Genomic DNA, 16,323 nt, shown 5'->3' on the forward strand with positions numbered 1-16,323 from the left:
GTTTTTTATAAAAGACAAAACAAAACCCACCATAAAGAAACACTTGTATAGATTGTTCTCTTCACTCTGGCCTTTCCTCTGCCTTCCCAAGGGCTTTGAGTTCATTTTGTCCTTGACTGTTTTCTCCCCAGTGTGCACGCTTGCTCTTTACAGTGTGCACGCTTGCCCTTTAGTCGTCTTCTTTCTAACTTGGCTATTTTTCCGTCTCTATCTGTTTATGACATAGAATGTCTCCTCAGTATCTTATCTGCTTTGCCTCTCTTTGAGCTCACATGCAACCTTGAGAATTCACCTTTGTCTAGCAAAGAGAAAACATAAGTTTTGATGTAAAATTAGGCATAAGAAGCATTATCAATCTCCAAACTCTGAAAGTTTCTGGAATTTCCTCCTCAAATCTTCCAAATGTTGACCAGCCTCTTTCTCAGAGCCCTTTATACATCATTTAAAATCTTTTAATTATTAGTATTGTGACAATCTTGATTTGTTTTCCATTGCAACATATTCAGTATTTGAGCCACATGATAAGTTGAGTTTGCCTTTAGATAGCTGGCCCATAGCCCTCATCATTTATAAAATTGTTTCCAAGAGACAGAACAAATGATGTGTAAAGCCCTTTCTGATAATAAATAAAATAGATTTGTAATTTGGATTTTTTCCCTATTAGTGTATCATCTTAAGGTATACAACTGTCTTTGATCCGGACATTCTGAATGTTTTTGTTATCAGTGTTTCTTAATTTTACAGAACAGAGGACAACGCAACAAGACCAGCTATATTTCTTACAAACGCAGACTAGTGTGAGCACATGGCATGATCCAAGAGTGCCCAGGTAAGAACGCATTTTAAGCACTCTAGACCATCAAAGAGCCGTCTCACCTAGGATTTCTTTGATTTTTAAGAAATTTTTACCTTTGAAAAATAGTTTATGTAAAAGTTTGACTCTTCTGATAGTTATTTTGGTTTTGACATTTAGTAAAAAGTCCTACCCACTTCTCTGCAATCTCACCTCAGTTCTCCCCTCCCTCACCAGTCCCTAGCCACCCTCTCCTGCTTCTCCTTAAAAAAAAGTAGAATAAAAACATGGGTCTTTTAGGAGTTTGAAATTTGTCCTAGGGTACCAAGCAGGGTAGCTGTCACCTGTGTTCCCAACACTTTGGGAGGCTGAGGCAGGAGGATCACTTGAGCCCAGGAATTTGAGACCAGTCTGAGCAACATAGAGAGACCCCGTCTCTACCAAGCATTAAAACTCAGCCGTTTGTGGTGGAGCACATCTGTGGTCCCAGTTGCTTTGGAGGCTGAGGCAAGAGGATTGCTTGAGCCAGGGAGGTTGAAGCTACAGTGAGCCTCGGTTGCACTACTACACTCCAGCCTAGGAGACAAAGCAAGACCCCATTTCAAAAAATGAGAGAGAAAATTCGTGTAGTCCCAGCTGCTCTCGAGGCTAAGGTGGGAGGCAGAGGTTTCAGTGAGTCAAGGTCACACCAGGGCACTCTATCCTGGGCAACAGAGTGAGATTCCATCTCAAAAAAAATAGAAGAAAAAAGGCCGGGCGCGGTGGCTCATGCCTGTAATCCCAGCACTTTGGGAGGCCGAGATGGGCGGATCACGAGGTCAGGAGATCGAGACCATCCTGGCTAACACGGTGAAATCCCATCTCTACTAAAACTACAAAAATTAGTCGGGCGTGGTGGTGGGCGCCTGTAGTCCCCCACTGCTGGGGAGGCTGAGAGGGGAGAAGGGCGTGAACCTGGGAGGTGGAGCTTGCAGTGAGCTGAGATTGCATCACTGCACTCCAACCTGAGTGACAGAGCAAGACTCCGTCTAAAAAAAAAAAAAAAGGAAAAAAAAAAAGGCTAAAAAAGGAAAATTGACCTGGGGAAAAACAGAAAGCATACCCTTTAAAAAAGGATCATAGGTTGATATTCTTAATTATGGTTCAGCTTTAAAAAATCTTTAAAAAAAATTAACCTCCTAAATGTATTCAATGTTCTTTTATGTGTTCCTTAGTAAAATTGGATTTTAATGTAGAAAACAACCTAATTAATTCATTAATTAATCTTTTTGAGACGGAATCTTTTTCTGTTGCCCAGGCTGGAGTGCAGTGGTGCAATGTCGGCTGACTGCAACCTCCGCCTCCCTAGTTCAGGCGATTCTCCTGTCTCAGCCCCGAGTAGCTAGGATTATAGGTGCTTGCCACCACCATACGCAGCTGATTTTTGTATTTTTAGTAGAGATGGGGTTTCGCCATGTTGTCTGGTCTTGAATGCCTGACCTCAGGGGATTCGCCTGCCTTGACCTACCAAAGTGCTGGGATTATGAGCCACTGTGCCTGGCCTTTTTTTTTTTTTTTTTTGAGACGGAGTCTCGCTCTGTCGCCCGGGCTGGAGTGCAGTGGCGCGATCTCGGCTCACTGCAAGCTCCGCCTCCCGGGTTCACGCCATTCTCCTGCCTCAGCCTCCCGAGTAGCTGGGACTACAGGCGCCCGCCGCCTCGCCCGGCTAATTTTTTGCATTTTTAGTAGAGACGGGGTTTCACTGTGTTAGCCAGGATGGTCTCGATCTCCTGACCTCGTGATCCACCCGCCTCGGCCTCCCAAAGTGCTGGGATTACAGGCGTGAGCCACTGCGCCCGGCCTGTGCCTGGCCTTAATTTAAATATCCAAACTTGTATATTTCAGCTGCAGACATTGCATTTACTAACCAAAATGTCAATTACTTTTAACTTCAAAAAGATGAAATGACACACAAATGAATTTAGTTACTTCCCATAATTTTTGGAATATTCTTTTCTTCCTTCCTCCCTCCCTCCCCTTTTGTTTGAGACAGGATCTGGCTCTGCTGTCCAGGCTGGAGAGCAGTAGTGCAGTCCTGGCTCACTACAACCTCTGCCTCCTGGGCTTAAGCCATCCTCCCACTTCAGCCTCCTGAGTAACTGGGACTACAGGCATGTGCCACTGTACCCCGATAATTTTTGTATTTTTAGTAGGGATGGGGTTACACAGTGTTGCCCAGGCTAGTCTGGAATTCCTGAGCTCAAACAGTCTGCCCACCTCGGCCTCCCAAAGTGCTGGGATTAAAAGCATGAGCCATCGTGCTTGGTCCTATTTTGAGTTTTTTTTTAATGAATAGATGCAAGGTACCAAGTAGTCCAGTTGAAACTGGAAAAAAGCTTGAATTCTAAATTAAATTAGAAATCAGCTCTGTACGTTTCACATACAAAGGATTTGCTGGATGTGGATATTTTATGTTAAGCACAGCAGCCCCCCTCCTCCAAAACAAAACAAACCCCCCAAAACAATCCACAGAGGGTTGTTTTTTCAGGACTTTATTGTGTATTTGAATCAAATAGAGATGTGCCTAACTTGTCGTGGGTTACTTTGATATTCTGTATAAGTAAAAGTATGATAATGAAAATGTCTTACTTTGTGTTATAGAGCTCAGAATCCTTTGAGGGTGGCAACCAAGGGAATGTACTATTACTTATTACTTTATCAAGGTTGCCATTTCTATGTCTTGACAATATAAGCTGTTACTTTTTTAAAAGTAGTAGGGGCCGGGCACGGTGGCTCACACCTGTAATCCCAGCACTTTGGGAGGCTGAGGCGGGAGGATCACTTGAGGTCAGGAGTTCGAGACCAGCCTGGCCAACATGGTGAAAACCCATCTCTACTAAAAATACAAAATTAGCCAGGCGTGGTGGCCTGTGCCTGTAAGCCGAGCTACTCGGGAGGCTAAGCCAGAAGAATCGCTTGAACCTGGGAGGCGGAGGTTGTGGTAAGCTGAGATCACACCTTTGAACTCCAGCCTGGGCAACAGAGCAAGGCTCCATCTCTAAATAAATAAATGATAGATAGATAGATAGTAGTGGGGAGGAAATTTTACATTTTTTTTAAAGCTTACTAAAAAAAATCCAAGGGCCTAACTTCAAAATCAGTTTTACTATATAAATTATAAAAAAGAATTTTTTTGATTCTGTTTATCCAAATGTTCCTTTTGTATGGAGGATCTTTTATGAAAGTATACTATAAATAATTAGATTCTAATAGAATATTACTATTCAAAGATATTTATAAAATCTCAAAGTCAGACTCTTTAAAACAAACTTTATTTAAAGATATCCAGGATACCTAGATTTATCCAAGAAATCCCATTCGTCGTGTTTTGCATTTCTCTTTAAAACAATGATTAATGCCTTGTTATTTGTTATGTTGCATACTGAGTGACTGTAGTCTTGAAATACAGATCTGTATTACTTTGTATAGACTGTATAACATTCCATTTTTCTTTAACCAGCTCCCAATGAGACATAAAGATTATTTCTAGTTTTTTGCTTTTAATCAGTGCTTTAGCGCTCTCCCAGGTATGACTGAAGATTTATAAAATTCTAAATAAAATGACATGAAATGAAATTCTACATTTTATCAGTAGGATTGTTCATGTACTGATTTAATTATTATTATTTTTTTAGCTTTAAGTTCAGGGGTGCATGTGCAGGTTTGTTATAGGTAAACTTGTGTCATGGAGGTTTGTTGTACAGATGATTTTGTCACCCAGATACTAAGCCTAGCCTAGTACCCATTAGTTATTTTTGCTGATCCTCTCCCTCCTCCCACCCTCCACCCTCCTATAGGCCACAGTATCTGTTGTTCCTCTCTATGTGTCCGTGTGTTCTCATCATTTAGCTCCCACTTATGAGAACATGCAGTATTTGGTTTTCTGTTCCTGCTTTAGTTTGCTAAGGATAATGGCCTCCAGCTCCTGTTTTTCATTTCTAAACTATTAAAAAATCTATTTGGGGCCTGCACAGTGGCTCATGCCTGTAATCCCAGCCTTTTGGGAGGCCGAATTGGATGGATCACTTGAATCCAGAAGTTTAAGATCAGCCTGGGCAACATGACCAAACTACATCTCTACAAAAAGTTTAAAAACTAGCCAGGTGGCGTGGTGCATGCCTGTAGTCCCAGCTACTCAAGAGGCTGAGTTGGGAGGATCATCTGAGCCTGGGAAGGTTGAGGCTGCGGTAAGCCGTAATCACACCACTGCATTCCAGCCTGGGCAACAGAGTAAGACTCTGTCTCAAAAAAACAAACAAACAAACAAACAAAAAAATACATATATTTGTTCATTCCTAATAATCTGTCTTTGATAGTTCATCTTTGTGATTGTACTTTTTTATTTTTGAAAACATTACATATCATAACTGCTCTCTTTTTGGTTTCTAACAGTCTTTGGGGACCTAATTCTGGGAGTTTATTGTTGACTGTGCTGCTGGCTGTCTGTTGAGTCTGTTGTGGACTCTGTCACTCTGTCATGGTGGCTTTTCTTCTGAAGGGTTTGGTGATCTTAGATGCTGAATTTATTGTTTGAACTGAATTAGTTGGAAGTTCTGTATACATACAGTGGGAATTTAGTATGTTTTCCTGGAATCACTTCATTCCCTCTTTGAGTTCTCAGCTTGGGGAGGAAGCTTCAGGTTTCCTATCCCAGCCTTGCTGCTGGCCTGCCCCTCTGCCTACCTCTCACTCAGGTACCAGCTTCACTCAGTCCCCCACTTCACTCAGTCTCCCCAAATCTCCCCCTCCGCTTTTTTTTTTTTTTTTTCTTGACAGAGTCTCGCTCTGTGACCCAGGCTGGAGTACAGTGGCATGATCTCAGCTCACTGTAATCTCTGCCTCCTACGTTCAAGTGATGCTTGTACCTCAGCTTCCCGAGTAGCTGAGATTACAGACGTGCACCACACACCCGGCTAATTTTTTTGTATTTTTAATAGAGATGGGGTTTCACCATGTTGGCCAGGCTGGTCTCGAACTCCTGACCTCAGGTGATCCGCCTGCCTCCCAAAGTGCTGGGATTACAGGCCTGAGCCATCACACCTGGCCACCCTCTTCAAACAAAATATGGGCATTTCCACTGGCCTAGGTCTTCACCTTGCCTACTTTATTGACTTACATTACTTACCTGGTCCCTGGAGACATAGACACATTTGTCACCCTTAGAGCTCAACCAAATTGTATTGAATGCATTTATTTGGCAATTTGTGCCTGTATTTTAATCTTCATCTCACATATGTGTTCTATTTTCCTAACTAGGTTGAAATAAGTTATCTGATGTACAGAATCCTGTTAAGTATTTTTCTTTCTTTCTTTTTTAAAAATTTTGAGACAGGGTCTTGCTCTGTCACTGAGGCTGGAGTGCAGCGGTGCAATCACAGTTCAGTGCAACATCCACCTCCCAGGCTCAAGGGATCCTCCCACCTCAGCCTCTTGCCTAGCTGGAACCACAGGTGTGCACCACCATGCCCAGCTAATTTTTCAATTTTTTTCTAGAGACAAGGTCCTGCTATGTTGCCCAGGCTGGTCTCGAACTCCTGATCTCAATCTATTGTCTGGCCTTGGTCTCTCAACGGGCTGGGATTGCAGGTGTGAGCTATTGCGCCCGGTCAACTATTTTTCTTTAAATTACTTTTTGGTTGAGGCCGGGCACGGTGGCTCACGCCTGTAAACCCAGCACTTTGGGAGGCCGAGATGGGCCTCCCCATAATGAGGTCAGATCGAGACCATCCTGGCTAACACGGTGAAACCCTGTCTCTACTAAAAATACAAAAAATTAGCCGGGCATGGTGGCGGGCACCTGTAGTCCCAGGTACTCGGGAGGCTGAGGCAGGAGAATGGCGTGAACCCGGGAGGCGCAGCTTGCAGTGAGCCGAGATCGCGCCACTGAACTCCAGCCTGGGCGACAGAGTGAGACTCGGTCTCAAAGAAAAAAAAAATTACTTTTGGTTGTCACTTATCTCCATAAATATTAATATATGTTTATAAAATCTTTCTCTTATCTGAAGAGCTGACCTCAACCACTCAGGGTTGAGTCCCTGTGATAAGGTTTCAGGGTGCCTGAAATGTCTTCATGATTCGTCCCCTGGGCTAAGCTGAAAGCTAGTGACATGTCAGGTCAATAAATTAAGGTTATTTCCCGATAATACAAACATGTAACACCGTGAAGTAGGTTTTAGACAAGATTCCCTCTTTTCCACGGCAAACGAGGTCCTAGCTAAGGCATTGGGAAGGTGGCGGGAGATTGGAAGTGCAGTAGTTGCGTTCTGGAGTTTACTGAGGCTTTCCCAGTGGGGATTCCACGCAACAGGTCTTAGGACGCCCTTCCCTCAGGGCGTGGCTCCTGGCACAGATCCACAGCGGTTGTCATCGGAGTCAATTTCAGGACTCCAGCTCCAAGCTTCGGAGTTCCCTAAATTCTGGGGGCTTGTCTGCTTGTCTCCCCCAACTAATTTCCCTCCGTCGCTGGCGCTGCCCGGTGCCTTCGGTCGCTCCGGCGGCCCCTCTCCGCGACTTTTTTTTTCTTTCTCTCTCTGGCTCTTTCAGCATCAGTTTCCCGATGGGGCGAGAGGGCAATAATACCTGGGGGCTCCCCTGCCTTCCTCTCCCAGCCGCAGAAGGGGAGATGCGGGGAGGAGGTCTGGCCGGCTTTGGGCTCCAGACGGAGGCTGTGGTCTCCGAAGGCCTTTGACAAGGGGCATTTCGCGAACTGCATGCCCCTCTCAGCTGCGCCACCGGCGCCCGGAGTCCAGCCGCGCCGCGCTGCGCGGAGTGCGGGCGCTCCGGGCTCCCGCCCGGGACTCTACACTCCCGCGCTTACCGCAGCGCCGCCGCGTAGCGTCGCTGCGTCCCAGGCTCTCCCGCGGTGCAGCTCACGTGACCCCGCTCTGGTAGAGGGAAGAAACAAGATAGCGGCAGAAGGCGATCCGGCGTGGGGCCGCAGCAATTCTGATTGAGCCTTCTCCCTCCAGCCGCTTCCGCCGGCCGGGCCCCTCCCGCCCGGCACCGCAGGCCTCCCCACCCGCCCCAGCGCTGCCCACCGCCCCCACTGCGCCCGCCCCTTCCCCTCCGCTTTACCTTCTCCCTCCTGCCTAGGCTCCAATCGGAGGGGCAGGTGGACAGGCCGCCCAAGCAGCCCGCGGCTCCCGCTGCGGAGCCCTGCCACCGCCGCCACGGCCCACGTCTGGACCCATCGAGGGTCTTCGCTCGCGGCACCGCGGTAGCCTCCGGGGCAGATGGGCCGCAGGCCAGGCTGAGATGGACCCCAAGACGCGGCTGAGCTCGCCCAGCAGGGGCAGCAGTAGCCGGAGGAAGCCGCCGCCGCCGGTCCCCCGCCCCCACGACTCTCCCATCCCTCCGCGGCAGCACCAGCGCCCCCGGGCGGCGGCCGGGGAGGGACGGGGGGCGAGGAGGCGGGGGCGGCCACCTGGCCGGGACCATCGTGGCCCTGAGGGCCGTCACCAAGGTGGTGCACAATGACCACGACAGCGAGAAGGAGGAAGAGGACGGCCACACCGAGGAGACCCACGAGTCTGAGGACAATGAGGAGGATGAGATGGAGGAAGACGATGATGACTCCGATTACTCGGAGGAGCTGGAAGACGACGCCGACGACGACGCCAGTTACTATATGGAAAGCAGCTTCAGGAGCCATAGTACCCACAGCAGCACTCCAGGTACCCACTCAGCGCAGTTGCCGCAGACTCCTTCCCCACCTCCTCTGCCCTCCCCCCTTGCTCAGTCCTGTACTGTGCATCCTGCTCCGGTCTCCCCCCAACCCCGCCGACCCCCCAAACAGAGAAAAACTGGATTTACAAGAGGAAAGAGGTGCATTGTTCAAAATGGAGATTGAATTGTTGCAGTTTGAGGCCGCACTTGCTCGATCTCTCTCACACCCCCTCAACTCCCTCTTTTCCTCTTCAAAATGTGTGCAGTGCAGTGTCTCCGCGGGCAGGATAGAAACTTTGGCAAACACATATCCATTGCATTCATTTTTCTCCCCTTGTTTTGGTGTGGTTTTCTGGAATGAAAGCCTCTTGTTTTACAAACCTCTTTGCATTTCTAATGAGGTTTCTTTCGAATTTTTATTATATATCTCTTCCTTAAAAGGGAATTAAGGATTTGGACCGATCGTGGCACACAAATACACACAAAAACATGCCTGTTTTCACACTCCTAACTGTGGTTTTTAAATTGTGTTAAGGAAACGGATCATTTGGGTTAGTAGGGGAACCTTACCTGGTCTTGTGTGTTTGTTTTTATTCTTCGAGTGCTAATGGGCACGTGCAACAGTTGCTGGTAAGTGGCTGATTAAAAAGCAAAGCAGAAAGCCAAACAAGACCCAACCAAATTTGGTAATTCATCCGATTCAAAATTGTTTTTGACTGTTAAATCAAAAATAAAAGTATAAGACCGCAGGAACGCGTGTCATAACTCATTTGATCGCTTTGCCTTGCTTGGGAAATGCGGTTTCGTGTCACCTGTTTTAGATGTGTAGTTGATCATCTAGACATAATTGCCGAAGATAAACTTTTGGACCAACTTCTGCGTCAGTTTCAGATTTCTTACACAGCGACTTTTTCTTTTCATTCTATTTCTGAGGAAAAAGCCCTCCCGAAATCCATAATGAATCTCTCCATGGCAATCCCTCTTCTGTTTTCACATGGAAAAGTTTCTGTGGGCTGGTAATGAGATGCATTTTGTTAAACAACCCCCCCCCCCCCCGCCCCCACCAAAGGCTGCTTTGTATTAAGTACTTAGTTGCAATTTACTAAATTGTGAAATTAACCAAAGCAACAACCGGCAAGACTTTTCCTTTATAATTTTGCAAATCTAGATAATTAAATTAGAATCTGGTTTTAAAAGCATTTCAAAAATAAGGTTTATGAGGAAATACTTGTGAGCAAAAAGGACCCTTTTTTCCTTGAAGTGAGGTATGTCACCTCTTTCTCAGATCGTCTAGGGTAGAAGAAATGGTTAAATTGAAAAGTTTCCATTTTTCTATAAATGCTTAAATACTTATTGGAGAAGTAGGGTAGTATTATATTAAGCCAAATGTAAACCCACGTAGGCTGTCCTAACATAAGCTGTAAAAAGGTAATTTCTGTTGCCGGATGGTCAGAATCGTTGCCAGACTTGTCCTGGGAGGCTGGCTGAAGAATGAAGGGAATGAATCAAGTATCAGGTGTTTATGTCTTATATGTAGAAAGGACTACATGTAAATTCTTGCCAACTTAGTTTTAGTACTTTTTTTTTTTTTTTTTTTTTTTTAGAGGAATCCTTGCTCTGTCACCTAGACTGGAGTGCAGTGGCACAATCTTGGCTCACTGCAACCTCCACCTCCCGGGCTCAAGTGATTCTCCTGACTCACCCTCCCGAGCTGCTAGGATTACAGGCACCCACCAGCACGCCTGACTAATTTTTGTATTTTTAGTAGAGATGGGGTTTTACTATGTTGGCCAGGCTGGTCTCGAACTCCTGACCTCAAGTGCTCTGCCTGCCTTGGCCTCCCTCCCAGAGTGCTGGGATTACAGGCGTGAGCCACTATACCTGGCCCTTAGATGTGTCTTTGTGCTTTGCATGCAAGTGTGTGTTAGTAATGGACTTCTTTTGTAAAATAATTTTATTATACAAGAAAATAATTTAGTGTATATTTATTTATTTATTTATTTATTTATTTTTGGACAGCGTCTCCTCTCAGGCTGGAGTTTGGTGGCGTGATTCCAACTCACCTCCTGGGTCAAATGATTCTCCTGCTTCAGCCTCCAGAGTAACTGGGATTACAGGTGCGTGCCACCATACGCAGCAAATTTTTGTATTTTTAGTAGAGACGGGGTTTCACCATGTTGGCCAGGCTGGTCTTGAACTTCTAAACTCAGGTGATCCACCCACCTTGGCCCCCCAAAATGCTGGGATTACAGGCGTGAGCCACCACCTCAGGCCAAGTATATTCTTCTGATATTAAAAATTAAAGTATTATAAAATTGAAAACCCAAACCACAATGAGATGCCACTTCACATTCACTAGCATGGCTGTAATTATTATTATTATTATTATTATTTTTTTTTTTTTTTGAGACGGAGTCTCGCTCTGTTGCCCAGGCTGGAGTGCAGTGGCCGGATCTCAGCTCACTGCAAGCTCCGCCTCCCGGGTTCCCGCCATTCTCCTGCCTCAGCCTCCCGAGTAGCTGGGACCACAGGCGCCGCCACCTCGCCCGGCTAATTTTTTGTGTTTTTAGTAGAGACGGGGTTTCGCCGTGTTAGCCAGGATGGTCTCAATCTCCTGACCTTGTGATCCGCCCGTCTCGGCCTCCCAAAGTGCTGGGATTACAGGCTTGAGCCACCGCGCCCGGCCGCATGGCTGTAATTATTTTAAAAAAATAAAAAGTATTGGGGAGGATTTGGGGAAACTGGAACCATTATATATTGTTAGCGAGAATGTAAAACCATGTAGCACTATGAAAGATACTTTGGCAGTTACTCAAAAAGTTAAACTTAGAGCTACTATATGACCTAGTAATTCTATTCATACATATATAGTCAAAAGAATTGCAAACAAATGGTCATGCAGAAACACATGCACATATGTATACAGCAGCATTATTCTCAATGACCAAAAGGTGCAAACAACCTACATGTGCATTAACTGATGAATGGGTAATGCAAATGTGATTGATCCATATAACAGATGTATTCTTCAGCCTTGAAAGGAAGGAAATTCTGATGCGTTACAACATGGAGAACCCTTGAGGGCGTTATGCTAAGCGAAATAAGCCAGTCACCAAAGGAGAAATACTGTGTGATTCCACTCACATGAGGTACTCAGAGTGGTCAGATTCATAGAGACAGAAAGTAGAAGGGTGGTTACCGTAGGCTGGGAGAAGGAGAGAATGGGGTTAGTGTTTAATAGGTACAGAGTTTCAATTTGGGAAGATGAAAAAGTTCTGGAGATTTGTTGTACAACAATGTGAATGTTCTTTTTTTTTTTTTTTTTTGAGATGGAGTCTCGCTCTGTCGCCCTGGCTGAAGTGCAGTGGCCAGATCTCAGCTCACTGCAAGCTCCGCCTCCTGGGTTTACGCCATTCTCCTGCCTCAGCCTCCCAAGTAGCTGGGACTACAGGCACCCGCCACCTCGCCCGGCTAGTTTTTTGTATTTTTTTAGTAGAGACGGGGTTTCACCGTGTTAGCCAGGATGGTCTCGCTCTCCTGACCTCGTGATCCGCCCGTCTCGGCCTCCCAAAGTGCTGGGATTACAGGCTTGAGCCACTGCGCCCGGCCGTGAATGTTCTTAACACTACTGAATTGTACACCTAAAAGTGGTTACAGACAACCAGGTGTGGTAGTGGACGCCTGCAATCCCAGCACTTTGGGAGGCTGAAATGGGAGGATCACTGGAGTCCAGGAGTTCAAGACCAGCCTGGGCAACATAGCGAAATCCTGTCTCAACAAACAATGCAAAAATTAGCTAGGTGTGGTGGTATGTGCCTGTGGTCCCATTTACTTGTGAGACTGAGATGGGAGGATCACTTGAGCCCAGGGAGGTTGAGGCTGTAGTCAGCCATGATCACACCACTGCACTCCAGCTGGGACGACAGAGTGAGACCCTGTCTCAAGAAAAGAGGGGGGCAGTGATTAGAGTATAAATTTTATGTTATGCCTACTTTACCACAATTTTAAAAAATTGTTTGAAAGAAGCCACACACAAAAGTCTTATTTAGTGAAATTGTGTGTTGTATGATTTCATTTATATGAAATGTCCCAAATGGGCAAATTACAGGAAGTCAGTAAATACTTGCCAGGAAATGGGAGAGGAAATGGGGAGTAGGGCCAGTGATTCTCGGGTGATGAAAATGTTCTGGAATTAAATAGTGGTGACGGTTGTACAACCTTGTGAATACTATACTAAAACCCACTAAATTCTGCACTTATTTAAAAGGGTGAATTTATGGTATATAAATTAATTATATCAATAAAAATTAATAAAAAGGTATGGTATGAGGAATTGGGAAAACATTATATGTATATATATGCCTTAAGTCTTTAATCAGTTCCCTTTGTCCTTTCTGCAACAAAGTTATACCCAACCGATACTATTTTATCATAAGGTGTGCAGTCCAGAACTATCTGTATATCTTTATCTCTCTCCGTATATGTATATCTCTGTATCTATCTCTCTCCAGAAAAATCTGCAAAATAGCTTGGTGAATTTTCTTTTTGATTTTAACACTTAACATTTTTTTGGCCAGTCGTGGTGACTCACACCTGCAATCCCAGCACTTTGGGAGGCCAAGGTGGGTGGATCACTTTAACCCAGGAATTCAAGACCAGCCTGGGCAACATATCAAGACCCCTTCTTTACAAAAAATACAAAAATGAGCCAGGCGCACGTGCCTGTAGTTCAGCTACTTGAGAAGCTGAGGCAGGAGGATCATTTAGGCCCAGGAGGCAGAGGTTGCAGCGAGCCGAGATGGTACCACTGCACTCCAACCTGGGTGACAGAGCCAAACTTTGTTTCAGAAAAAATCTAGCCTCCCAGTGGCTTATTCCTGTAATCCCAACACTTTGGGAGGCCTTTAAGGCAGGAGAATGCCTTGAGCCGAGGAGTTTGAGGCTGCAGTGAGCTGTGATTCTGCCATTGTACTCCAGCTTGGGAGACAGAAATAGACCTTGTCACAAAAATAGATTAATTAATTTAATTAAGTAAATTTCTTTTCTTTCCTTTCTTCCTTTTTTTTTTTTTTTTTTTTTTGACAGGGTCTCACTCTTTCACCCTGTCACCCAGGTTGGGGTGCAACAGCTCAATCTCAGCTCACTGCAACCTCCACCTCCCAAGTTCAAGCGATACTCCCAACTCAGCCTACCAAGTAGCTAGGACTACAGGTGCACACCACCATGCCTGGCTAATGTTTTTTGTTTGTGTATTTTTTGTAGAGATGGGAGTTTTGTCATGTTGCCCATATATTTGTAGAGATGGGGGTTTTGTCATGTTGCCCAAACTCCTGGGCTCCACCCACCGATCCACCCACCTCAGCCTCCCAAAGTGCTGGGATTACAGGTGTGAGCCGTTGTGCCTGGCCAATTTTTTCCTTTTACTGTGTGCGTCTGTGGTTCCACAACTTCCTTTTTTCCCCTGTTCTCTATGGACCTTCTACTTCATTTGGACTCTGCTTAGATTGGCCTAGTTTTCTCTTTAATCAAATCTTCAGGAAGCAATTTATTACATTAAAAATGATCTAACAAGCTTTATTTTTATCATTGTTAAAAATCCTGTTTTGAATAACACAACCACAAAGTAAAGAATGTTATCACTGATTTAATCAGTAAAAAACAATACTTAACAATAAAATTTTTCAAACACGGCTCCAGGTCATCCAGACGACTTAGCTTGGGCTCAAGTTATCTTCCTTTGATGCCCTTCTCTTCTTCCAACGAATCTGTTTTGGAAGAAAACACAATTAAGATTATCCATCACAACAACCACTATCTCCAAATCTGTATTCATTCCTTTTATTCATTATAAGTCTCATCTACCTGATGAGATAACTTTTTTGAAGACAGGAATTGTATGCTGTTCAACAGAGCTTTGATTCTTCCACAGTTCAGTCATCCTTGCTATCTTGCGGGGGACTGGTTCTAGGATACCGCCCCCACACCATACCAGAATCTGTGGATGCTCAATCCCTTACATATAATGGTGCAGTATTTGCATATAACCAACACACATCCCCCATATACTTTATTTACTTAATTAGAGACAGGATCACCCTCTGTCACTCAGGCTGGAGTGCAGTGTCACAATCACAGCTCACTGCAGCCTCAACCTCCTGGGCTCCAGTGATCTGCCCACCTCAGCCTCTTGAGTAGCTGGGACTACAGGTGCATACCACCACAACTGGATTTTTTTTTTTTTTTTTTTTTTTTTTTAAATAAAGACAAGGTTTCACTATGCACCAAGGTTGACCTCCCAAAGTGTTGGGATTACAAGTGTGAACAACCGTGCCTGGTCCCAGGTACTTTAAGTCATCACTAATAAAATGTATCAATATTGTACAATGGTGACAGTTGTTATACTTTTTATTTGTATTTTTGTTTCTTTTTTCAAGTATTCAGCCTCATCCAGTTGAATCTGAAGATGTGGACCTGCTGATGAAGAGGGCTAACTGTATCTAACTTAGGATCTTGCATGCAGCTAGCACTTAATACATTTTATTGACTGTTTTAGCTAACATTCAACAGACGATTCCTAACAAAAAACTCTTAAAAGTAGGACAAAAAGGAAATCTGAGTCCTTCCTCTAAAGTGGCTGGAAAACCAGCCTGGGCAACATAGCGAGACCTTGTCTGTACAAAAAAAATTTTTTTAATTAGCTGCCTGCCTGTAGTCCCAGCCACTCAGGAAGCTGAGGCAAGAGGATTCCTTCAGCCCAGGAGTTTGAGGTTACAGTGAGCTAGATTACACCATTGCTGTCCAGCCTGGGTGACAACAAGGCCCTGAAAAAGAAGAAAAAAAAGGAAAGGAAAAAGGAAAGGAAGGAAAGGATGTAAGTATTGAAAAGGAAGAGACAAAACTATCATTATTTGCATATGAAATGATAAATGTTTGACAGTCAAAGAAGCCCAAGAGAATCAACTAAGATTTTAGTGGAAGCAATATGAGAATTCAGTACGGTGGCTAGGAGCAAAATCAAGAGAGCAGCACACAATTCTCAAATACTTTTCATATGTACCACCATTAACTAATTAGAAAATGGAAGAAAGATCCCATTTACAATGGCAATGCAAATGTATGAAGTATTTAGGAACAAAAATACAAAGATCTTTTATCTGACAAAAGATGTGTAAGATCTATATGATGGAAATCCTAAAATTCTTCTGAAAGACATTAACAAGAAATGAATACATGACATGAAATACCACGTTCCTAGAATGTTGTACAGATGTCAGTTCTCAAATTAATCTACAAATTTAATGTAATCCTATTAAAATCCCAAGATAGTTTTTGGTGGTGGCTGCTTTTGAGACAGAGCCTCGCTCTGTTGCCCAGGCTAGAGTGCAGTGGTATGACCACAGATCACTGCATTCTAGACCTCCCTGGCTCAAGCAATCCTCCCACTTCAGCCTCTAAAGACTCTCATATGGTGTCTAAGAAATGGGGACAAATCTCACGAAGGGATTAGGCTCAGGAGGGCTGGATATTCAGGGAAGGTTTCAAGCAGAAAGATGAACTTGACTTGACTTTGGAGAGATTCATGGGACTCCCACAGGCAGAGTGAAGGGCATTTTAGATGGACAGATGCACAGACCAGAGCAGAAATGCGGATGGTGTGACTGGGGTATGGTGAGGGGCTGCTCTGGCTGGAATGGAGGGCTGCCACAATAATGGAAATGGTAAATGAGGCAAGTAAGGTTGGACCGGTAGCATAGCGTCAAGGGTGCCAGCTTATTAAATCACTTCCAATATGCTAGCAGTGGCCTCTTGGGAAAAGTAATACATTA

The 16,323-nt window shown here is 44.7% G+C and overlaps 2 protein-coding genes across 6 annotated transcripts in view; one reads left to right on the plus strand and one right to left on the minus strand.

Moving 5' to 3' along the window:
• Positions 1-16,323, plus strand: part of LOC105468206 (leucine-rich repeat-containing protein 37A3-like) — a 78,944-nt gene that overhangs the window by 62,044 nt on the left and 577 nt on the right. For 3 of the 5 annotated variants that reach the window (XM_071083298.1, XM_071083297.1, XM_071083300.1), the window contains one exon: positions 745-835. The gene's annotated coding sequence lies outside the window, so the exon portion shown is untranslated. Of the gene's footprint in view, positions 1-744; positions 836-10,516; positions 10,615-14,931; positions 15,369-16,323 lie in introns of those variants that run through there. The other 2 variants (XM_071083294.1, XM_071083295.1) reach the window with 2 other exon arrangements.
• The window catches only part of LOC105469571 (leucine-rich repeat-containing protein 37A3-like), a 75,243-nt gene continuing 73,025 nt past the window's right edge, over positions 14,106-16,323 (minus strand). The window contains exon 11 of the mRNA XM_071083313.1: positions 14,106-14,262. Within this exon, the coding sequence (XP_070939414.1) occupies positions 14,209-14,262 (54 nt within the window). The 3' untranslated portion in view covers positions 14,106-14,208. The remainder of the gene's footprint in view (positions 14,263-16,323) is intronic.

The sequence above is a fragment of the Macaca nemestrina genome, chromosome 17 (genome assembly GCF_043159975.1).
Source record: "Macaca nemestrina isolate mMacNem1 chromosome 17, mMacNem.hap1, whole genome shotgun sequence".
In the NCBI taxonomy this organism is placed as follows: domain Eukaryota; kingdom Metazoa; phylum Chordata; class Mammalia; order Primates; family Cercopithecidae; genus Macaca; species Macaca nemestrina.